General features: G+C 45.6%; 1 protein-coding gene across 4 annotated transcripts in view; it reads left to right on the plus strand.

Annotated features, from left to right (window-relative positions):
• The window catches only part of LOC147604306 (U11/U12 small nuclear ribonucleoprotein), a 43,617-nt gene extending 26,120 nt beyond the window's left edge, over positions 1–17,497 (plus strand). For 3 of the 4 annotated variants that reach the window (XM_086795247.1, XM_086795249.1, XM_086795250.1), the window contains exons 7-9: positions 16,813–16,853; positions 16,954–17,135; positions 17,258–17,497. In XM_086795247.1, the coding sequence (XP_086651373.1) occupies positions 16,813–16,853; positions 16,954–17,041 (129 nt within the window). In that variant the 3' untranslated portion in view covers positions 17,042–17,135; positions 17,258–17,497. Of the gene's footprint in view, positions 1–16,812; positions 16,854–16,953; positions 17,152–17,257 lie in introns of all 4 variants that reach the window. The other variant, XM_086795248.1, reaches the window with a different exon arrangement.
• The last annotated feature ends 6,982 nt before the right edge of the window (positions 17,498–24,479 follow it).

Here is a 24,479-nt window from a genome sequence, read left to right on the forward strand (position 1 = left end):
TGAAACACTGAGTGTTACGGGATCCAGTGGATGTTGGTAGAGGCCCTACAAAGTCCATAGATATGTCGATGAAAGGTCCGTCGGGGATAGGCAAAGGTTGAAGTAAACCTGCCTTCTTTGTATGGGGAACCTTGACTTTTTGACAAATCTTACAGGCTTGTACATGTGCATAGACATCACGCCTCATCTTTGGCCAATAAAAGGACCGTTCTAATTTCTCGAGGGTACTGTTGATACCCCTATGTCCTCCAACTAAGGAGTCATGGGCATCGTGGAGAAGAGCGGAACGCTTTTCCCGAGTAACACAGAGACGGTTCTTGTAGAACAACCAACCGTTCTGTACTGAATAGTGGCCAGGCTCAGAAGTGAGGGCCAAACTATACTAAGTACCAAACTCAGGGAAGTCGACATATTGGTCTTTCATACTATCCAAGTCCTTCCCCGTGATTTCGAGAATGGTAGCTTCGTGGACTACCTGGATGCTGGACTTTCGACTGAGAGCATCTGCTACTGGGTTATGCTTACCAGGGATGTATTCAATCATACCTCCAAACTGCTGGAAGATTTGACTCCACCTGGCCTGTCGATCACTCCACTGGGCACTTGGCATACTCTGAAGCCACTTAAGTGCTTGGTGGTCTGTTTTCACTGTGAAAGCCTGTCCATAAAGAAAAGGCTTCCAATGTTTGAGCGCTGTGATCACACCCAAAAGCTCTTTGTCATATACCGAATAATTCTTTTCGGCGACATCCAACTTTCTGCTGTAATATGCCACGGGTCTATTGTCCTGCTGGAGGGGACTGCACCTATGGCTACATTGCTGGCATCGGTGATGACCTCAAAAGGTTCGTCCCATGATGCTAACTTTAATACAGGTGCTTCTGAGGCGGCTTTCTGGAGTGCACGGAATGCATCAAGTGCCTTACCTGTAACCGAGACTTTCTGCTTGCGAGTCTTCACTCCCTTGAGCAAGTCGGTAAGAGGTGCTGCAAGGTTGGAAAACTGATGGACATGGGTACCATAGGCCTGACAAAGACCTACGAATGAACGGATTTCTTGGGCGGTCTTAGGAATGTCCCAATCTAAGATCTCCTGAACCTTTGATGGGTCCAGTCTAATCCCATCGGAACCGATGATATAGCCCAAATACTGAACTTCCTTAACACCAAAGATAGACTTTTTGGCGTTTATGTAGAGCTGATTATCTCGCAAAAGTTGCAAGACTTTCTCCACATCTTTCTCATGCTGCTCCGCAGTGGCTGAGAAGACTAGTATGTCATCAAGGAATATGAAAACACACTTCCCAATGTGGACTGTGAAAATCCTAGACATCATCTTATTAACGTTGCGGGTGCATTTGTAAGCCCAAAAGGCATGACTACGAACTTGTAGTGACCACGCTCTGTCCTGAAAGCTGTTTTTGGAATGTCAGCTTCAAAAATGCGGACCTGATGGTAACCACTCTTGAGGTCGATCTTAGTGAAAAACTTAGCACCGTCTAAACGCTCAAAATGTACTCTATCCTGGGCATAGGAAACTTATTCTTGATAGTGAGTTTGTTTAATGCCCTGTAGTCTACACAAAGGCGTGTAGACTTGTCCTTCTTTTGGACAAATAGGATAGGTGCAGCAAATGGGGAGGAAGAAGGCCGAATGAATCCGGCTCGGAGAAGCTCAGATAACTGCTTTTCCAACTCGCCCTCTAAAGTCTTGGAAAGACGATAGGGAAACCGGCTAGGAGGGTCTGATCCAGGGACCAAATCAATGTGATGGTCCTCAAGGCGAGAGGGTGGGAGACTGGGCGGGAGATCGTCCCTAAGCATAATGTCCTAGTGTCTAGATAGGAGGTCTGCTAACTGAGGGACTGAAGATGTAAGGGATGCTACTAATGAGGGAGAGGCTGTTTGAGCACGAACATAAAGGAGTGCTCCTTCTGCTCCCTTGCAGATAGCTCATCTGGCCAAGAGATGTGAAATCAATGGGATGCCAAGAATGCTTCTATCCCCCCGAATCATGACAGGCTCAGGAAAACCTTTACAAATAGTAAAAGTGTCCTGCCCCCAATTGGGAATAGGCTCATACTGACGGAACCACTGAATTCCTAAGATCATGTCACACCCTAACAGAGGGGAGACGGTGAAATCTCGTTGAAATGAGGCCTTCTGAACTTCAAAGGCAAATTGCTGTGCCTTCTGGGAAATGTGGGTGCGAAGACTAGGTGTAAACCCGTCCACATCCAGATGATATGGGACTAAAGTGCAGTTCAATTTATTAGCCAATTGGGGAGAGATGGCGTCTTCAGAACTGCCCATATCGAAAAGAACTACAAACTGTCGGCCCTGGGCAGAGCCATAAGCTCGGATAAGGCTCTTCTAAGCAGCATCGCTCTCACCCTCTTGCTTAGCATCAAATACCACGGATGGCATAGGATGCATGGAAGGTAAAAGTTGAACTGCATTGGAGGTAGTAGGCGGGGCTGGAGGAGCTGGGGAGGCTGTGGCAACTGTGGCAGAAGGAGCTTTGGCAGCCTTGCGCCGCTTGCTATTTGTGGCAATCCTTCTTACCATGCCCTATAATATGATAGAAAAAACATCTATTTTCTGACTGGTACTTCCTTTGCTCCTCTGGAGGAAGATAACCTCCAGTAATGCCTGCTTTAGCCTTTTTATCATGGGTTTTCTTGGGTTCTTTATCCTTCTTACCCCCTGAACTGGAGCTATTACTGCTGTCCTTCTTAGCATCTTTAGAAGATGCGTTACCTTTCCCTGTCTGTGCAGCTGATTGCTGTTGCTGGGGTTTGGTACTAGACTGAGATGCCTGCTTGGGCTTGCCCCCGTTGAGCTTCATTTCTTCATTCTGAGCGAGAGTCAAAGCCCGGTCATATGCACTTGGTTCAAAGTTACGAACTGTGAACCGAATGTTGGAGTCCAATCCACGAATGAATTGCTCCATCTTGGCCTGCTCAGATAACCCTAACTGCTGTGCTAAAGTAATAACCTTACCGGAAAACTGAAGCACTGGGGATCCGTTCTGTCTGAGTCCATAGAACTCGTCTTTCAGACCGGTCATGTACCGGGGCGGGAGAAATCTGGTCTTCAGGTCATGGACAAAGATGTCCCAGTCAAAGGCTATGACACCTGTGGCCTGGTCAGTATGAATACTAGACCAATTCTGCCACCAAGTGACTGCCTCACCAGTGAGATGGGAGCCACTAAGTGGACTTTGTCTTGAGGGTCTGTGATCCTAGCTAATGGAAAATGAGCATTAAATTGATGAACAAATTGATTAACTGAAGAATGATCACACTTACCATCATACTTACTGAAATTTGGTTGACTGCGAATGATGGTGGTTGATGCTGCTGCGGGCTGCTGGCTGGTGATACCTATGACTGGGGAGACTGAGGAGAGCTGCTAATACCTCAAGTGTATGGCCTCCTTTTCCCGTTGGTGTTCGAGTAACATACGTTCTCGATCAAGCTCACGTTGGTGTTCTCGAGCGGCGAGTTCAGCCTGACGCCGGTCTTCGTCGATCCTGCGTTGGGCTTCTCATAGTCCCGTCTTTCTTCTTTTTCTCTTCTACTTCGGGCCTCGTCCTCTCTCCTTTGTTGTTCCATCTGAAAGAAGCGGGAGATGTAGTCGGGTGCTGCTGGAGGTGTAGAAGGACGTGCTGCTGCTGCCTCCAAGAGTTGGAGACGCTCTATGAGTAGCTGGTTCTGAGCTCTAAGAAGAGCTATGGTGTCTGCTGTAGGCGGAAGAACGAGGTCTCCTTCGGGGGAGACGTCTTCCGGCTGATGAGTACTCTCTCCTGTAGACATGATGTTGAAGTCGGTGGTCGTGCCGGAACGCAATCTAACCATCCAAGGATGCCCCCACGCTAGGATACGTTGTGTGTGGACTATCTGAATCTGATACCAATGTGATATGCAGCGGAAGTCTTTGTATTGGAAGATCCTGTCACACAATATGCTCACACCGTCTTCTGTATCCTGAGTTTCGTGAGTTTAGCAATCCATTTCAATACTTCAAACTTTAAAGAGATGAGAGAGAGAGAGAGATATGAGAACTGTACACCAGATTGGGTCCCGAATTACCCACTGAAGGGCCCCCTATCCCGATAACAAGATAGTATTTGCTTTATTTCTTTAGAGAGAATGACTGTGGACTGTAGATAAGCCAAACGCAAGATCTCGGAGGATCGGAGAGTGGCTGATCTGTACACTGCTGTAGAAACACCTCGATGACTTGATCTCGAGCCTATGCACTCTTCCCAAGGGCATGAGGAAGGGCTGCACACCTGAGGCTGAGAGAAGAAGAAGGTGGACTGTTCTACACTATGATAGAATGCTGAAAACACTTATGAATGCTGTGTTACCTTCACGAGATGACTGCTGCATGTGTGGATGATGCATAGAAGGCTGGACACTGAAGCAAACAACAGATTCAGGGCTGGAAACTGCTGTAGACTGAACCTTCAGGGCTGGAAACTGCTGTGGACAGAAACGCTGAAGTGTAGGGATGCTGAGGAACTGAAACGCAGACCTGTAGGGCTGCTGTGGACTGAAACGCATGAGCAAACAGAGGCTTGCAGGCTGCTGCTGTACGGCTGGAACAGAAACGCAGACTGCTGTACGGCTGTGCAAAAACGCAGGGAAGCTGCTGATTGCTGGCGTGGAACTGTGCTGAACTGTGGGCTGAATCTGGGCCTGAACTGTGTGCTGAATTCAGGGCTGAATGATGCTGAAGGCAGGCGCCTAGGGCTGACTGAAGCTATGGTTTCTCAAGGGGCTGGAGAAGCAAGCTTATGGGCTCTAGGGCTGGATTAGTCTAGGGCTGAAAGCAAGGGGTGCTCCTAGGGCTGAGGAGGAGAGCTCTTAGCACAATGAAGACTGAATGAGAAAAGAGGCTCTAGGCAAGCCTATTTATACTAAGTGGAGGTTGGTCATTTAATAAAGTTAATATTTATAAATGCCCAATAATGCAAATAATGCTAAATAAATACTAATAAATATGGGAAAAATACAAGATAAATCCCAGTAAATTCCCTAAGGCTTCGGGGATGTTCTAAATGATGCACAGACATATGAATGCATATTATGCAGGATGCAGAGTGCTTTCTGATGCAAACCCTAAGGCTTCTACTGACTCTACATGCATGAATGATTCTCTCCAAGTGGGTTAAGGGACTTGACTGACTGACTGACCCACTAAGGCTGAGGAATGACCTACGTAGCTCGTGCCTGACTTATCCTGGACTGAGGATGTACAATGGGGTCACGACGTACGACAAATATCATCCTATTGGGTTCTAAAACTGTACAGCTGTGCTGCACTTCTGATGATGAGCCATCTTGTCACCATGCACTGAGTGTAGAGTGCATGTGAGTGTCCCAAGCAGAAGACTGAGAAGGGTGAAGATTCCTCAGTAGCAATCATGAAGACTCCGGCTTTTGTGTACCTGGAGGTGATGGACAGCGATGCTTCATTTTCTTCAGGCAGGGAGGAGATTGGAGGACTCTCCGCAACGGATACTCGGGAGTGGATTCTCGATAGTGGTGTTTCCAGGCACATGACTCCTTCCCGTTCCGGTTTACAGGATCTTTGCAGGCTTTCTGGTCATATTCTTTACTGGGGATACGTCCACTATCCCAGTTCACAGTGAGGGCAGGCTGGAGATAGTTCCCGATGGCAAAGGGGGGAAGCATTCCTCCCAGGTGTTGTATGTTCCGGCACTTGGTTTTCATCTGTTGTCAGTGCATCAGGTTTGCAAGACTGGCGTACGGGTGGAGTTTGATGAGCATTTTGTTGCTCTCCGGGATAAAGCAACAGGCTAAGTGGTTTGGGAAGGTGGAGTGGAGAATGGAGTTTACAGGCTTTCAGCACTCTCTCTCCCAGGTCCTCAGGTTTGTGATGAGTGGCAGTCTGGTAATGGCCACTCAAGTGTGGATACGCTGCAGGTACAGGCTTTCCGGGACCAGATGGTGGATAGCTTACCAGTAGATGGCAGCAGTTGGCAGGAACTTTCCAGTACTGATGTTGGTAGTTCTTGTGTTCGTGAGTCAGAGGAAGCTGAACAGGTCACTTATGCTTTGATGTCTCATCGTGTTCGGGACATAGAACCTTCAGTAGATGAGGATGTTCGTTCCACGGGGACCTTTCGGAAAGCCAGGCAGGTGGCAGGTGCTTACTTGCAGAAGGAGGTGGTTTCTCCAGGCTTTGTGGTTCCGGATTCAGAGGGGGTGGTTGACAGGTTTCAGAAGGCCTTGCGTGGTCTTCAGAAGGTTTCCAGGACTTGTTTGTGCACCGTAACAGGTGTTGATCCTTGTGAGCAGTGGGATGTCTCTGTGACTCAGAAGCTGTATGGTTCATTGATCTGGTTGATGGACACCAGATTGGACGGGAGCTTCCTGATGAGGCGGTTGAGCTCATGGTTGCAGATGTCTCTTTGGGAGGCAGGATTGCGTTTCCTGTGGTTTCTGCGGCATGCGAAGGATCATAGACTCTTGTACACAGGAGGGGGATTGTTGGATGGAGTCCGACCCCACGGTTGGAGTGACTCGGTTTGGGGAGGAGATCCGGACACGAGGAGATCTACTTATTGCCCAAGAGCAGTTTTACGGAGCAGCAGGAGGTTACATTGCAGGTTTGGGCTTCCACTGGAGGAACCCATGGTCATCCAGAGGCACTTTGTTCGTGAACAGATCGTTGTTGATGACATCTTGCTAGAGTTCTGTTCGACGGAGGACAGTACGGTGGACCTCTTCACAAAGTCGCTCTCTCAGGACTTGCTCAGGCGGCACCCCAGCTCCCAGTGGTTGGTTACACAGCTAGGAGCTGAGAGGGGGTGTTAGAAGTCATCTCCTGTCTAGTTTTATACACCAGGGCCTTTGTTGTGGGTGTGCCCGCCCTTATGAGGTGTTTTATCATTTTTCCTCACTCCCCGTATTTTTCCCATTTTTCTGAGGCTTGGGAGGGTTGCCAGAGGATGCCAGGAGCACTCCAGTGCTGGCCGACTGTATGTTCATCAGTCGTGGGCTACTGGGTTGCTAGCCAACTGGATTTCATCAGTCGTGGGCACCTGTTTGCTGGCCGACTGCATTTATGCAGTCGTGGGACCTATTCAGCAGTCGTGGGCACTTTATCTGCTGGCCGACTGCCCTCCCAGGGATGTATATATAGGACCCCAGCCCCCATACCTTATTTGTATCATATTCGGGATCTTCTTGTGTATATAGAGCAGAGTTACACGCCTACATCTGTCTCTCTCTTGTGCTGTTTTTCTGCCTACGTTTTTGCTCTCGTGTTCCCAGTTTTGGTCATCATCTCCGCTGCATATTTTGACACTTGATGAGATTTTTATTCCCGAGCAGATATTGGCACACAAGGAAAGAAAGGTACGAGGTAAGGTTTCCCGTTGCTACCTCCTGAAATATAAGAACTATTCACCGATGGATGCGAAGTGGATGGAGGAGGGTGACTTAGCAAATTCACCTCAGGTATTGCAGCTTTATCTTTATGCCTTTGAGTTGGAGCAGACTCTTGCTACGGCTCATTCAGGTTCAGCAGAAGCATAGGTCTGGGGCATTTCTTGATGCTCAAGAGGGGGGTAGCACGTCCGCTCCCTTGTTACAGACAGGCTCGGATATCATCTAGAGGTTGCTTGGTGAAGCTTTTGTCTCACCTGAAGGTACTGACAGCTGACAGTACATCTGCTTATTGGACTAGTCACATTGGATGTTGTGGTTATGTATGGTTGACAGTGGTATACAACTTGACTATTACTACATCATTGGTTTGCAGTGAATGTTGCTACATATGTATGGCTCAGAGAGAGTGGGACGCTGATCTTACCATATTGTACTTTTCACTTTCAGTTGGATCACATGGCTGATATTTTGCTGTATAGGCAGCTTTCGTTATCAATGTGGTTCCGCTTGGATGTCTTGCTTGCTGTATTACCAGGATGCAATCGAGGACACTTGCCATTTTTCAAGAGGGGGGTATGTCACGACCCAATGAATTTGTACAGCGTATCCGAACATTGGGCATAGTGGTCAGTTTGCAGGACACAAGTCTGCAGGACATTTATTAAATGTGCACACTTGTGGTCTAGAGGACTCTAGGTATTATTATGAAGTTTCCCTTTTATAGCCCCATGTGGGGGGGACAAATGTTAGGAGGGGACAAAGGTTTTCAAAACCTTAGGAGAGGACAAAGGTTTTAAACCAAAAGAATACTTCTTGGGCAGAATTGTGGCCTTTGGGGAGTCATGCTATTATTGGCAAAAGGGCTTCTTTTGGAGGAGTCGGCCAGCAGCCAGGGGGACACTTTTTGCTCTCACGCTTTTCTCTCTTGCTTGGAAAAGAAGCTGGCGGGCAGTTTTGCAGGTGGCACCATAGCAGCTATAAAACGCGTTTTTTATAAAAAATACTCGACGGGACGTTTTTTTGGATTAAAAACGTCCTTTTGAAAAAAAACGTGAGGTTTTTTTTTTAATTAAAAAATTTGCCAGGCTTACGTTTAACGTTATGCCTGGGCTTTTTTGGGATCCGCGTGCACTCTGGTGCGCTCTGTTGCTTCCCGAACCTGCACGCCCAAGTTCCAACCTCACACGGTACGGTACTCTCTCTCTCTCTCTCTCTCTCTCTCTCTCTCTCATCTCTGCTCGTTCGCCTCTTCTCGCCGCTCCCCCTCTCCCCCTTCATTCGCTTCCTCGCTGTGCTGGTCGCTCTCGTCTCCCCACCCACCCTTGCTCAGGCCCCCAAGGCAGCAACATAACTCTCTCTCTCTCTCTCTCTCTCTCTCTCTCTCTCTCTCGATTGAAGATTCTCTCTGTCTTGAGTCTTGACTCTTACATTCTCTCTCTCTCTCTCTCTCTCTCTCTCTCTCTCTCTCTCGTCTCAATACATATTACATACTATCTACACACTTCAAGTTCATAAGTTCATAAGTTATAACTCTAGTCTTGAGTCTTAAAGTTCAACACTTCAAGTTTCAACTTTAAACATGTATGTGACATGTCTCGACCAAATGTAATTAAACTAGTGTTTTTTATTTTAAAAAAAACGGCGTTTTTTATTTTGGCCCCACGAAAAAGACGTATAATACGCGTATTATACTTTGCCGTATTATACGTCCCGTCCCGTACCTGGCTGCTATGGGTGGCACACAGGGGCTGAACAGCAGGCCCTTTACCTCTTTGCAACAGGCCGGCTGCAGCTACACGGCACAGGAGTTTTCTCTCTTGGGAAGGCAGGCGGCTGGCTGCAGAGAACAATAGGCTGAATAGGTAGCACTGGGTCCAGTTGGACAGCAGCGGGCAGGTCTGCAGAGAGGGCTGGTCGGGCAGATGCAACCAGGAGGATACTTCTTTTTCTCTCCCCCCCTCTTTGCAGAGCAGGAAGTGCAGGCTGTCTTCTCTCCCTCTCTCGTGGAAGGTAGACCGTAGGAGAAGCAAGAGGAAGGCGGTGGACTGCTGCTGTGCAGGGATAGCCGGTTACTGTTCTCTCTCTCTCTCTCTCTCTCTCTCTCTCTCTCTCTCTCTCTAGATATAGGCTGGTGGGCGGTGTCAGACGCACACAAGTTAAAGTTCCTCTTTCTTCCGGCTCGTGGGCTGTTCGGGAGTGCTATTCTTGGTCCCTTGTGAGAGGAGGGATTTGCAGCCTAAGAGGGCAGAAACAGGAGCAATTCTGGCATGTTTTTGGAAGGGTTCTTGGGCTGTTTTATAGTAATGTGCATGGGCCAATTGACTGCGTTTTCAGGGCCTCATGGATGTACCTTCCTGGGAGATTACAGGTGAAGTATAGTGTGGTGTTTTGAGCATAGGGCTGTGTGAAACCTCTATGTTAAGAGGACCAGAGGATTGGCAGTCTGGACATGCATATGCATAAGCCATGTTTGGCCATGTTGTACACAGTTGAACTCTCCCTTGAATGTGAATAAAGAAATACTGAAAGGGGCGCCAAGCTTTGGGGCCAACAGGTGTCATGGTTTTTGTGTAGGAGCACTGTAGCTCCCTTTTATCTTTTTACTTTGCTGATTTACAGCTGTGTTTGGGCAACTGTTAGTCTATCGCACTTTGGTTTCAACTTTCTACTAAAGGCCGGCCCTCTTGCTGCTCCAAGAAATAGCTCATGAGCCAAGGGTAAATCCGTAGCCTGATGTAGATCTCCTCGTGTTTGGATCTCCTCCCCAATCTGAGTCACTCCAACCTTGGAGTCTGACTCCATGAGTCGTTCCCTCTTAGTGTCACATAAGAGTTCAAGATCCTTCGTATCCTGCAGATACGGCAAGATCCGCAATCCTGCATCCCAATGAGTCTGCAAAGGTGTTTGCATGAATGAGCTCAACAGTCTCATTGGAAAGCTCAAGTCCAAACTGGTGTTCAGCAACCAAATCAATGAACCAACAAGCTTCCGATACAAGGAGGCATCAACCTTCTCACAAGGATCATTAATTGTAACTTTGTTATGCCAAGTCTTGGGAGCTTGTTGAAGACCATACAAGGCCTTCCGTAACCTATATACCATTCCCTTTGATCTCGGAACCTCAAAGCTTGGAGGTTGCTTAACATACACCTCCTCCTGCAAGTCACTATTTACCACTTGCATGGCTTTCCTCCAAGTCTTGGAAAAGAGCTTCCTCAATTGAAGTAGGCTCTTTGTCCTGAATGATACAAGACATCAAAGCATAGTTCACCTGTAAAGGCTTCTCTAACTGACGAACGCAAGAACTGGTATGTCCCTGCTTGCTGCCAACAACTGGCAAGTCATCCACCATTTGGTCCCGGAAAGCCCGCCGCAGCGTATCCACATTCAAGTGGCCATGACGAAACTGCCACAAATCACCTAACTGAGAACCTATAAGAGAGTGCTAAGAGTCTGTAAATCCCATTCTCCACTCCCCCTTCCCAAACAACGTGGCCAGCTGCTTTGTCCCAGAGAGCAACAAAATGCCACCCGTATGCCAGTCTTGCAAACCTCATGCACTGACAAAAGATGAAAACCAAGAGATGGGACATAAAGAACCTGGGAGGAATGCTTCCTCCCTCTGCCATCGGCAATGATCTCCAACCTGCCCTCACTGTGAATAGGGATAGGGGACTTGTCACCAATAAGGATGTGACCCGTTTGCCTGTGAAGATCCTGTAATAACTCTCGGGAAGGAGTCATGTGCCTAGAAGCACCACTGTCTAGAATCCACTCCCGAGTATCCCTAGTGGTGAGTCCAACCGCGTCTCTGCTCGAAGAAGATGAAACTCCAGTGTCCATAATCTCCAAGTGCACAAAAGCTGGAGTCTTCACGGTTACTGCTGAGTAATCTGCACCCTTCTCGGTGCTCCGCTGAGGACATTTCCTCCAATAGTGGCCTTTCTCGCCACAATGGTTACAAGTCCGCTCTACCTTCAAGGTGTCACGATCCGAGTTGAGCTCTTGCTCAGAAGACTTCGCCTGTGAAGACTTCCCTTTTCCCTTGTTGCGGGCTGGCCAATCAAGGCCTCAGAATCTCTGCCCTGTGGAGGGTTCGTAAACCGCTCTTCCTGGTCCAAGACCATAGGCACAAGCTTCTCCCACGTGATGGTGCTGAGCCTCCCACTGGTGATCAAAGAGGAATAGAAAGTTGAATACTGTGAGGTCAGATGCGACAGCAAAGTGATGGCCATATCCTCTGAAGATATCTCCTTCCCAGTCTGAAGAACCTCTTGCTGAGACGAGCCTGGAGTTTGTTGATGTGCTCCCGCATTGTTGAAGACTTTGTAGGATTCATCACTTGTATCTGCACTTCCAAGGAAATCTGCGTCATGGGTGATACCCTGTTATATAGAGAAGTCAAGTGCTGCCAAATCCCTCTGGCCAACGTCATGTGTTTGATATGATTAATCACCTGGGGTGTGCAATTAAGGAAGATGAAAGAACGCACACGGGCATTGACACGATCCCATAACTGTGCGTGAGCCTCCCGTTCTTTCCTAGTAGAGGGTAAAAGCTCCCCGTCCTCCAACTCTGGCCTTGAAACACCAACCACAATGAAATCAGCCAAGTCATAGGACTCCAAGACAGACTCCATCATTACCTTCCAGATGCCATAGTTGGTCCCGTCCAACTGTCGATCCACCGGGAATGTAGGGAGAGTGGGGATCTTCACATGCTTCTGAGCCATCTCAAGCAAATCTGCCATCTCAAGGGTTCACAAGGTCTTGTGAAGGGAGGGAGGGTGGTTGGGAAGGAAGAGGCCGCAAACACTATGCAAGGTGGCTGTCCAATGGTGATGACCACCTTCTACCCATTCTCCAAGTCCCGAATAGCCCAAGAAATCTCCAATCAGCACCAAAAAACAGCGAACACTCAAGCTCTCACTGTCTCCAAGCTTCAAGCCACCTGTCTCCAAGCTCTCACTGTCTCCAAGCTTCAAGCCACCTGGGGCTTTGATACCATGTTGGAATGCACAGCGGAAAATGAGACAACTGCTGTGAGAAAGAAAACGCAAAGTGTAAAGAGAGAAGCTGTATAAACTCTGCTATATACACAAAGATCCGGTACAAAATGGAGTATGGGGACAAGGGTGGTATTTGTGCCACCCTATGCTGCTGGTCGGCCAGCCCAAAAACAGCCGATAGGCTGCCTACATGTCCACGATTGGGATAAAGCCAGTTGGCCAGCACATATACAGTCGGCCAGGACAAAAAACACAGTCGGCTAGAACTAGACAGCCCCCACAACCAAAAACAAGGAAAAAATGGAGAGAACTCCTGGGCGGGCACACGCACAACAGAGGCCCTCACTGAGTAATATGGTACAAACAGGAGATGACTGCTAACAGTGCCATGTATTCAGCATATTCCTTGGTTTAGGACAGCATCTTAGAGTAGTCCAGGGGCATTAGCAAGGCTATTACATGGTCTTGTGAGCAGTCGGTAGCATGAACAGCATCAAGGGCCACACGTATGAACAAGCGACAACATTTAATACTGATTTTTCCATCAATCGTGGACATATAAACAGACCAACAGCCTTTCATCTGACCGACCAACTCTCCCGAGGCCTATATAAGCATTAGACATCATTTGTAGAAAGCATCTCTTCCCTCCTTTGGGATTAGGTCATCAAGTAGTCAGTAGAAGTGCATCAGCCACCTTTTGGGCAAGCCAAAGGCCTCATAAAGTTGTAAAGACAACATCTTTTTGTACCATAGTAATATACTGAATACCAACAGCCATCTCTCTCTCTCTCTCCTCTGTCTAATCATTTCATTAAGCATCTATAGGTGTTCCATAATCAGGCTTAGGGCTGGATCACAGAAGAAGGCTTCCGCGCATGCAACACGGCAAACCGTTAGTACCCCAATGTCGTGCTGGTGAAGGCGAATGGGAAGTATTCAGGGAGTCCGGTGGAGAGGGACTCCGAGAAGGAGACCATCGGGGATGTGAATGGTGTCTCTTGTTGACTACAAGCAGGTGTAGAATGACAATTGCTGAACCCAAAGCCAAGCTCATCCGAAGGAGTGAAAGACCCTCCTCCAGGAAGTTTCACACCTTGTTGAGAAGCACGAGCCTCGGTCGATGCCAGATACGGAACAATAGGTGCTCAAGGTGCCATCTCATGTTGAGATGGTTAGAGATGACCTCTATACTTGCTTTTAGACCCTAGACAAGTTGTTCGGAATCCATAACAAGTAGCCTGGAGCAAGTGAGAAGAGAACCCAAATAGTGACTTTTCCCAACTGCGACTGGTGCGCTGTTGGAAGGTAACCTATCCAAATAGCGACACACAATGGTGCTCGAGGCTTGGATACCAACTGTAGAGCTCTTGTGCCTATGTGCTAGGGTTTGAGAGTAGAGAGAGAAGAGAGAGCAGTGGAATCAAACACAACACACACAAAAAGCCCTAAAACTACTGATTTGTATGATGTACAAGAAAGACGTGTTATAACTGAATTTCAAGTACAAAAACGTTGACCACGATTCAGCATGTAGCCTTGTTGAAATATTTCCTTGATCAGCCCTTGTGCTAGAGAATCACTCTATGGGCTTCCATTGCTGAGAAATGCCGATGAATTTCCCATGCTCGTATATATATGCACTACAAGTGCTGGTCGGCCAGTTAAAAGGCTATGACTAGCATTAAATACTGTATTTTCTTACGTGTGGGCTGCCCGACGTGCCAGGCCCTGCCCGACTCTTTTTGAGCACAAGCAGCCGGACTGTTATCTCTGCTGGTCGTCTGCCCCAGCGAATGGCCATCTGCCACATGGCACTTGTGCTGGCCCATGTGTTGCCCGCATGCCTGCATATGCTGCCTACATACAGGTGAGGTGCCCCCCCCAAAACAGAAAAAAACTTTATCTCCTTCTTGGTTGATATCTAGTTCATTTAGACTAATGGTGGAAGGCTTGTTTTCGGGTTCTTAACTTGTTTGTGTGTGTGTGTGTGTGTGTGTGTGTGAGAGAGAGAGAGAGAGAAAGAAAGAAAGAAAGAAAGAAAGATTTTATTAACGTCTTCCAAAAGACTGAACTCGGCCTATGAGACAAATCGGAGTACATGTATGGGGTATCCTCTGTCATCCCAACAAAATGAAAAAGTACTGAATAAAAAAGCTGAATCTGGATGTGTAGGGGATGGAGCTCTATTACTAGGAGAATGCAAAGCTATATGCATGGAGTATACAATCATGATATGCAACCTAGCTAGCTCCATCCTGTACCATACTGGGGGTATAAAATGGTATACATCAGTGAAGGGGGTGTCCACAGCTCCCTGAAGAACATGCCTGGGTGTGCTCTGAAGCGAGCCAGTCGCTCCTCACCCTCTCTGTGAAACTGAGCTCTGATCTCTGTCATCTCTCTCTGGTATAGGCGTGGTGTCCGAAAGCCAGGTGTCCTCTGTCTCCTGCGGGCTCTAAGTGTCTCTGCTCTCTGGAGAGTAATTCCCTGCCGTGTAGGGGCTGGGAGGGGTATGGATCTCTGAAAAAATGTAGTAATCTGTGTCTGTCGCCCCCCCTCTGGAGCTGTCTGAGCCTGTAATAATGTCTCTCTGTGGCGCTGTATGTCTAGAATGTATCTCCCCAGTATGCGCTGGTCAGCTGCCTCAAAGGTCTGGCGTAGGGAATGTGGCTCTCTGAATAAAATGGGATATCTCTCTCTGATGGCTGTATATGCTCTGCATCTGCATACATAATGCTCCTCACTCTCCACCTCCTCTCTGCACAATCTGCATACCCTCTCCTCTCGGGGGATCCGTGCTGCTCTGCCAGTCTCAATCTCCAATCGGTGTGATGAAACTCTGAGCTGACCAATAGCCACTCGGGAGCCGTGTGGTAAAAAGCCCTCCCATGTATCTAGGCCTCTCTATAAATCCATCATCAGTGATACTCATGAAGTGATCTCTGTAGTATAGCATCTTCGGTGGAAGAGGCTGTGTAGGCGATATCCATGTCTCTCGTGTATAGAGCTGCCATAGATCCTGTCTCAATACTCTGTTCCTCTCACTATGAGAGAGACGGATATGTGGTGCATCCCTGTCATACTGGAATGGTGGTAGATGATCCATGTCTGGGCCATGCTGTGAGAACCAATGTGTGACCTGTGCATACCATGATCCTCTGTCTCCTGCCTCAGCCAACTGTCTAGATGCCTGAAAAGCTCTGTATGATAATCTGTCCTGTGGCATCTCTCTGAATCTGTCTAGCAGGCATATAGTCTGAAATATGGCCTCTACCATCATAGGAGGCGCAACAAACTCTGCTCGGATAATGTCATGAGGTACTGACGGTTTGCTGCGTATCATGCGTGCCATCATGAGTGCCTGTGGTCTCTCTATCTGTGTCCACCAATGGGTAGCAAGGCCTGGCGCCCATACTGCTGCTCCATACATCAATGCCGGTGTGACTAATGTGTCAAATAGCCACCCCTTCGTCCGGGGCTCCTGAAAATGCGCCTGGTGGCACTGTCTCTCTAGCATAGCCAATGCTGCATATCCCCGTGTCAATCTAGCTCTGGCTGCGGAACCCATGGTAAAGCGTGTGGCTGCTGCAGAGAAGGTAACCCCTAGGTACACGTATGATGTCACCACCTCCACCTGGCATCCTGCGAGAGTGAATGTCAGCTGACTCCTGCCCTGTCTCGATGTATGAAAGACCATAACCTTGGTTTTCCCAAGGTTCACAGTAAGACCCCTCTGTGTGCAGAAATCATGGAGTGCATGTAGATGCTGTTGTAGACCACCGGGGGACTCAGACACTAATACAATATCATCAGCATAGAGCATAATATGTACTGAGGTACCTGCTAAATCAACTCCATCTCCGCCTCCCCGTGTAATGAAGTCAGCCACCTCATCAATGTATAACCCAAATAGCGTGGGGGAAAGTGGGCATCCTTGCTTCACACCAATGGTGCTAGCAATAGTCTCGGACATACCTCCTGGACATCTGACTCGCCCAAAAACCTGCTCATATAATGCATAGATGCCCCATGTCATATCTGCTGGTATGCCAAGAGACTGCAAGCGCTGAAAGAGCCTCTCTCGTGGTACTGTGTCAAATGCCTTGCGGAAATCCACAAAGCAGCAATAGAGCTTTCTCTTCCTCACTCTGGCCTGATCAATCATACATCTCAAAGTGAATACATGGTCAGTGGTAGAGAAAGCTCTCCTGAAGCCTGCCTGCCCTGATGAGCGTAAACCTGCTCGCTCAGCATATAAGCTAAGCTCCTGCTCCAGCACTGCATGTTTTTTTGGGCTTGTAAAGCCTTTTTACAGTATTTATGAGAAAATTTGATTAGGAATGGACATGATGGCAATGGTTTCATGTTTTTAACAGGTTCGAAGACTCTGGGACACTTTTATCCTACCTGGTGGCAGGTGAGTTTGTGGTGTGGAATCAACAGTGGCTGAGCTTTTGTTGTCTAGAAGGTGAAAACACGAAGCTGTTTATTTGATCTGTTTTGATTCTATTTTACAGCCGCATACCTGGTCATTGGGTCCAGCCCCCTACACCAGCAGACTCTGTATGGGCATCTTGTCTAGTGACTAATGATGAACAAGAGTGAATGAAAAGCAGAAAAACACATGATGCTTGGACCATTCAAAGATGCCATAATGGCTCAGCTCAAAAAATGAGGATGGCTGCATTATTTACAGAAGGTGACTTTGTTAGTAGGTAGATGATTTCATTTTATGTTACAAGTTATATATGCTCATATGCTTGTAGGCTTAGTGCTGGATTTTGTGCATCTCACTTATATACTGCTCTCCATTGGTGGCAGGGTAAAAAAATGAAGTGCTTCAAGAACTGACACAAGTGGAAGTCATGATAATGATGGGTTATGGTAATGGACAATGCATGAGAAAGATTTGAATTGCTTGCAGTTGCTCAGCTGAAACCTACACTACACTCTTTTGATCATAGATTCTTGCATAAACCTGATTATTAGATTGCTTGTGCTATCTAGAATGTTGTTGACTTGTTTTGTATTTATCCTTGTGTAAGTGTGTGATCTTTCTTTTGTGTGTGTGTGTGTGTGTGTGTGAGAGAGAGAGAGAGAGAGAGAGAGAGAGATTGATTTAAGACGATACTTGAAGTAACATTCGGTCACCTGCCTTGTGACATTACACCATACATACCACCCACATGTAACGTATAATACATTATACATGATATTGGCATATTATATAGCACAACATTGTGCAAGGACAATTATGTACTAGTATATTAGTAATTATTACCCACTCTTTCCTAGCATATGAGTTTGGTAATGGAACAATTTCAAATTTTAATAGCTAGATGAGGGATTTGTAGATCATGGGTTTCATTTTTTTGAGTAAATTGGCATCAAATAATTAAACACAATGCTCAAGGTATCTACTACAAGGTTGATGAAGGTGTCAAATATAAGGGCCCAATGATAGAAGATGGGAGCTACAACGCTCAAATGATGGTATGATAATGCGTGACGAAAAATCATTATGATTTGGGTTACTAGCGTAATTATTAGCTTGTAATACTAGGCGCTTGTGATTGCACTTGATGTGTCTACTATCATTAGTTGCTTTGGTTTGAATAAAAGGAAGATAAACTATGGTCAAGAGATTATTAAGTGAAAGACTAAGATACTCTACGCTTATCGTCTCTCTTTTGTAGATAAGGCACTTGGTTGAGTTTGCTTCAAGGTATTAGCTATATTATTCTCTTTAAAGCTCCATGCTATGTGAACCTACTCTCATCTACACTTTACTATAGTAGTAATCCACTTTTCATGAACCTTCTTCAAAGTACTATTAACTCTCCACCCTCACTTCTCCTCTGTTTGCCTACATTGTTCTCTTCTTCTCTAGAAAAACTTTTCTACCCATTGTTCTCTATATGATATTGTTAATGAAGTATAAAATAACCTAGTTTTCCTACTCATAGTTAGAACATTTTCCTCTTTCTTAAATGTTCATAACAAGTTATACATTGAATCTTATTTTGAGCTTTTTGTACTTAAATACATTGAATCTATTCCCAAGAAGTTTCACTAAAGTCATACTACTCCCTTGGTCAGAATGTCTTAACCGGAAGAGAGACCTTCCCACTGTCTATTGATATAGGTCTCAGGTGGATCCATGGCTTATACATAGCAAAGCCAATGAAAGTCAATCTCTATGGAGAGAATATAACTTTTAGGTTTCCTATGTGGTTATGTTTTTCTTGATCAGGTACTTGTGTCGATAATGTGGAAGTTGTTTCTTCTACAGAGGAGTCATCACTAGATGAGTTACTAGCTACCCTTGGTTCAAAGTCACTGTCAGCTCCCAAAAGAGACATTGCAGTAAGCATTGTTGAGATGTCAAGCTCAACACGAGCTGACACTCATGATGTGCCTCACTAACCATTCGATCTTTACACCACTAGCACGATTGGTAGCTAACATTATGGATCTTTGCCAATGATTCTATAGATGTACTACACCTACCTAGTCCAACCGAGTTATGGCATATTTAACTTGCCAACTCACCTACTTAGCCTATTCACATTATGAACCGCATGTACATAGTACTCTAAGTACTTATGTTGGTTTTCATTGTAGACCTCTTTTGAGAGCAACAAGAAGAAGATTTTAGCCTTCCATCTTTGTGTGTGTCTTATCCATTGTTGTGTGAGTGTATGTGTACTTGCAAGAGCTCAAGCTTTCTCTCCTTCTCGAGTCTTTTCAAGCATGAACAAAGAAGTTATTATTGTCTCATCTAGTCTTGCAAACGTTGTTCTAAATTTCAATGGGAGAGTATCAGTGGTTTTCTAGGGCATGAATCTAGTTCTCAAAGTTGTCAGGCTCTAGGAGAGGTTCATACTCCAAGTTCTCATCTTCAATATATCTAAAAAAATTGTTGCAAAATTTTCAAACGTTATGACCGAAGCGGTTTAAACCATTGTATTGGATTCGCTCATGAGAATGCCCATTGGTCTTTGTTTTATCTTCAAGGTTAAATTGGACGTATAGCTGGAACACTATCAAATCAGAAAGATTTCATAACAAAACAAGGTTAGCGCTGCCATCATGAGCGTAGAAAAAAAACCCCGCAGCACTTCAAATGCCACCCTTGGGTGAAACTGAATTTGAGAGGAAGCAATGGAGGTTACCCGAGTATTTACATGCAAGTATGATCCTAGTTAGAAATCCCACAAAAACCTATCCTTGCCTTAAACCTAGAAAAAATTTACCATCCACACGTCATAACTAGATGAGTTGAGCTTATTGGATGACCTAAGCTTATTGGAAACAATTAATAAATCACAATTTACTCTACATTTACTGGCATGGGTTTGAATATGTATTAACCCTTATTGTCTTCTATCTAGCTCCTTACCTTGTGGTTAACTTTATTCCTCCATAGGAATTGCTTAATTGGGGATAACCGCTTAAGCCAGTGATGTTTTTAGAAATCCAATAGGACATAGAGACAAAGTGGAATGAAGCTAAGAGCACTAATTGATAATAGTCAACTTGGGGACAAAATGGGAGCAAGTCCCATCTACAAATCTTGATGTAGATTTTCTAATAACTCATTTAAGCAATTGTTTACGCTAGATACATCTACCCTTATATCTCCCAAGTGCATGAAAATATTGCCTTTGCTTACATTTGAAGGTCAAAAGATTCATATTCTCTTAGATTGATTATCCTTGATTTGATAATGTTATACCTAGACCCAAAGGCATCAACAAAGCATTGTATAATGATGAGGGATCTCCTCACCAACTCATTAGTTCCCTACGGGAGGTCCTCCCACCTTGTCTTGTGCTGATGATCCATTTTATCTAACATTCGCTTTGACACTTCCACTCTGATCAGTGGGTCGAGCCAAATCAATGGCGTTACATAATCCATAAAGTGCCTGAAATAGACTCATCCCTATGTTTCAATGATGAGATGCATTATAAGAAAAATCTACCAAATGTAAATAATTCATTCATCTTTAGGTTCCCGTCCATTGAATGCTAAAAGATTACCTGGTTTACCCTCTCTGTCTGGCCGTACCATTAGTTTCTAGATAATAGGGAATACTAAGATCTAAAGAGGTACTCATAGCTTTCGAGAATGCAACCCTAAAGCAGGGTGTGAATTTAGCATCTTGATCACTGTCTATCCTTCTAGACAATCCATAGAGTTTGAAATATTTCTTTCAGAAATACCTTAGCAAACATGCAGTATAAGTCTTTTTCACCGGAAAAACCTTCATCAAGCGATCTACCACGACTAAGAGGGAATCATATCCTACATTAACCGAAGGTAATCGAGTAATGAAATCCATACTTATGCACTCCCATTTCATCTATGGAATATCCAAAGGATACAATTTTCTTGGCATTTTTATCCTTTTGGCCTTGGTCTTCTCACATACTAAGCATTGATAAAACATGCTATAATACATCCTTTATAAGTCCTAGCCCAAAGAAACTCTTCTTTATAGCCATGAACATAGCTGAGATGACCTACTATAGGCCTGTTATGAGCTTCATTTAAAATTCTTCTCTTGAGATCTCTATTTTCAAGGACACACAATCAATTATTAAAGTACATACATCCATTCTCTAACATGAATCCTTGAACTTTATTTACTTCTTGGACCTTCTTACTTTTATGTTGGCTTGTGATGCTTTTTTGGGTTTTTCCCTAAGTAGCACACTGCCCTCTGGTAGCACACATCTGGGCCCAGTTCTGCTCAGAATCCTGATCTTGTAGTAGCACTGCATTCGCAGCCCTCTACTTCACACGGAGTGCTATCGTTGTCTCCGACGCCATCCTTCGTCATTGACCGAGCCTCTTGCTTTGACTTCGTCTTTGTTTCTTCTTCGGTCTACTACTCGGAGTCACCTCACATAAGAGGGCCTCTTGTACTAGATTACTTCACCATTCACCATTATACATACACTATTCATTCAGCCTTATATCCCATCTTGTGGTCGTGTGGAGTACCCTCATCAGACCTACACTTGTGCTGGGTATTAGTGGTTATTATGGAGTTCCACCTAACTCTCTACACTCCAAATATGGGTACCAGCCATCCTGGACCACCCCACCAGCTCCTTCCCTTCATGTTTCTATGTCTAGAAATGCTTTCACAAAAAAAGCTCGTTTCAATGGGTCTAATTACATGGGCTAACCTTATGGAATAAGTTTTTACTTCCCAAGGTTCTTGGAACCTAGTGAAGGGACTTGAATCGAAACCCCACCCCTCACTAGCACCTCTTGAAGTCATCCGCTATTGGAAAGCTAGGAATGCCACTGCCATAGTGGAGCTCATGCAAGGCCTTCTGCCGGAGTTTCATTCACAACTCCAGTAGCTCCCCTATGTCTCTAATAGATGGGCATACCTTTCACAGAGATATGTAGCACATGATAGCACACATTGCAGAAGAAGAGGGAGATGACCTGAAAGTCAAGGTTGCTGAATACCAGCGCCGCCTTAACGCAGAGAGCACGCCACCACTTGCTTTGCCAAGTCTCAAGAAGACCAGGTCATCACATTACTAAACAAGTTGCCACCTAGTTTCTTTACTTTTGTCACCTAGACCATTAGCTTAGAACCTATGGCTAACCTATATGAGTGTGAGTGCCACCTCTTGTGCTTCGCTCGGTTACATGACCAATTTCATCCCAAGAAGCCATCTTCTTCCTCCTTTACCCACGAGGGGGCCCTTGTTTCCAATACAACCTCTATCCACAAGGGGCAGAAAGGGAAGGGGAACAACAACCCAGGTAATCAAGGCAAACCCCAAGGCAACAACATTGATCCCAAAAACCTACTTCGAGACCCCCTCGTTGAACGGGTCACTCTACTACATGCTGATTGTAGATGATTATTCGAGTTACATGTGGGTGTATTTCCTGAAGCATAAACCAGATGCCTTCCAATACTTACCATGTGGGTTCGGTTAGTTACTAACCAAATGGGCATCTCGATTGGGATTGCTCGCAGTGAAAATGGTGGTGAGTTTATCTCCCATCAATTTGTCGAGTTCTTGCAAAAGTAGGGCATTCAATGCCAACTCACCTCCGCCAACTCACCCTCACAAAATGGAGTAGTCGATTGCAAGAACCATACCGTTATAGATATTGCATGCTCCATGTTGTTTGCCACAGCTGAGCTACCTGAATGCCTTTGGTTAGAATCAGTCAGCACTATAGTGTACCTTATGAACGTTGCCCCACGGTCGTTGTCCCTCACAAGACCCCGTTTGAAGCATTTTATGGCGAGAAATCAACTCTTTCCCATATCCATGACTTTGGGTGTCGTGCTTACACATACACACTCTGAATGACACGAGGAAGCTTGAGCTAAGGAATGAGTTGGTCATTTTTGTGGACTACTCTTTTGAATCAAAGGCTTCCAAAATAGTATCATCAGTAAAAGCTTCAATATTGTCTTGGGGGAGAGTATGCCGTACCTCTTGAGTTTGCCATGGGGGAGATGGGTCACGTGCTGGTACCTCCTCGGGGGGGCGAGAGGGTTAGTGGGAAATTCTATATGTTGAGAAGGGAGAGTAGAAAAAATGTAGCCGGCTTGAGACTTGTTAGTAAGCAGTGCATTAGGATACAGATTAAGTAGTTTACTAGCTACATTAAAATACACTGGGTAACTAGGGTTGGATGATGAAGTTGGTGTCTCTTCCTGACCATGGCCTGGGCTAGGGGGTGGGTGGCTAGGCTTGTGGAGTTTCATAAAATCTTGGAGCTCAGTGATGTCCTCAGAACTTATTTTAGGATATTCGATATGTGATTTATCAAAAGTGTAGAGGACATTGGTTAACATGGATTCTAAATGTTTGTAGATATTATGGTATAGTTTTAGAATACCAAAAGGGTGATATAAAAAAGACTCGCATAAGTTCAAGTGCTGGTGAGTATTGTAGACCTCTAGCCACCCCATGGCTTATAATCCATTGATAACTTTGTGCTACCACCTCGTAGTTGGCCAGTGTTTCGGGAATATCATCTAGAACAAACAGGTCTAATTTTTCAACACTGTTATATAAGATTTCATAGTTTTGGAGTACCCGACACCAACTACGAAGCTTTAGCACAATAGGGTGCAATAGATAAAAGTAAATAGCTTGTGGATTAGTTAATACTACATCCTCCCACACGAAATTCCCATAATGATCGTGGAAATAGTATCACGCTCAGTATTTTGCTTAATGAGGGTTAGTCCTAGGCTTAGGTCCTCAGACAGATTTATATCATATTGAAGCAATGAGAGGGTTAGTGTAGACAAAAAAAGAGTAAGAGTTTGAGGAGGGGCCCGAGGAGTTACTAGCAACAGCTGACCTATCTTTGAGGAGTTACTAGCAACAGCTGACCTATCTTTGAGGCTCGCTCAAGGAGTAGGCGAATTTCATCTATAGGCTCTTGTCTTTGACTTCGGTCCTGTATGGCCAGTTGTCGTTCCAATTCTTGTATACAGGAGTCATTGGTGATGAGGAGGTTTGATATGGTTGTTTCTCGGACCATCCGTGTAGCATCCAACTCCTTGAAGCGCCTTGTTGCTTCCTCTTGTGCATGTCTGGCAGTAGCCTCCCTTTCCTGAGCTTTTGTGATTGTTAGAAGTCTTTTGACAGCCAATCTTTGACTGTCTTGTAACTGTTGGGTGACTTGCACCATTGCCTCTTGGTGTGCAATCACCATTCTCTACATCTCAACTTGATTGGTGCTAATGGTATCATTAAGGGATCTCACCTTCTTTGCATGTGCCTTGTTTGTGTATTCTCTTTCTTGTTGCAAGTGGGTAGCTCTGCTTTTTGCTTCCTTTAGACTTAAGGATAGCGTCTAGATCTGGCTTTGTAGCTCCTCTTCTTTGGCTAGGGACGTATGCTAGAGCTCATGTACCTGCTGGGCCTGAATGGCTGCTAGCTCGTGGTTATGGGTAACTTATTTCTGAAGTTTCTCTTTAGCCTGCTCCAGCTGTGCTTTCACATCCGTATTCTCTTTAATTATTTGGACAATAGTT

The sequence above is a fragment of the Cibotium barometz genome, chromosome 62, assembly GCF_041138505.1.
Source record: "Cibotium barometz isolate CiBa-2024 chromosome 62, ASM4113850v1, whole genome shotgun sequence".
Lineage (NCBI taxonomy): Eukaryota > Viridiplantae > Streptophyta > Polypodiopsida > Cyatheales > Cibotiaceae > Cibotium > Cibotium barometz.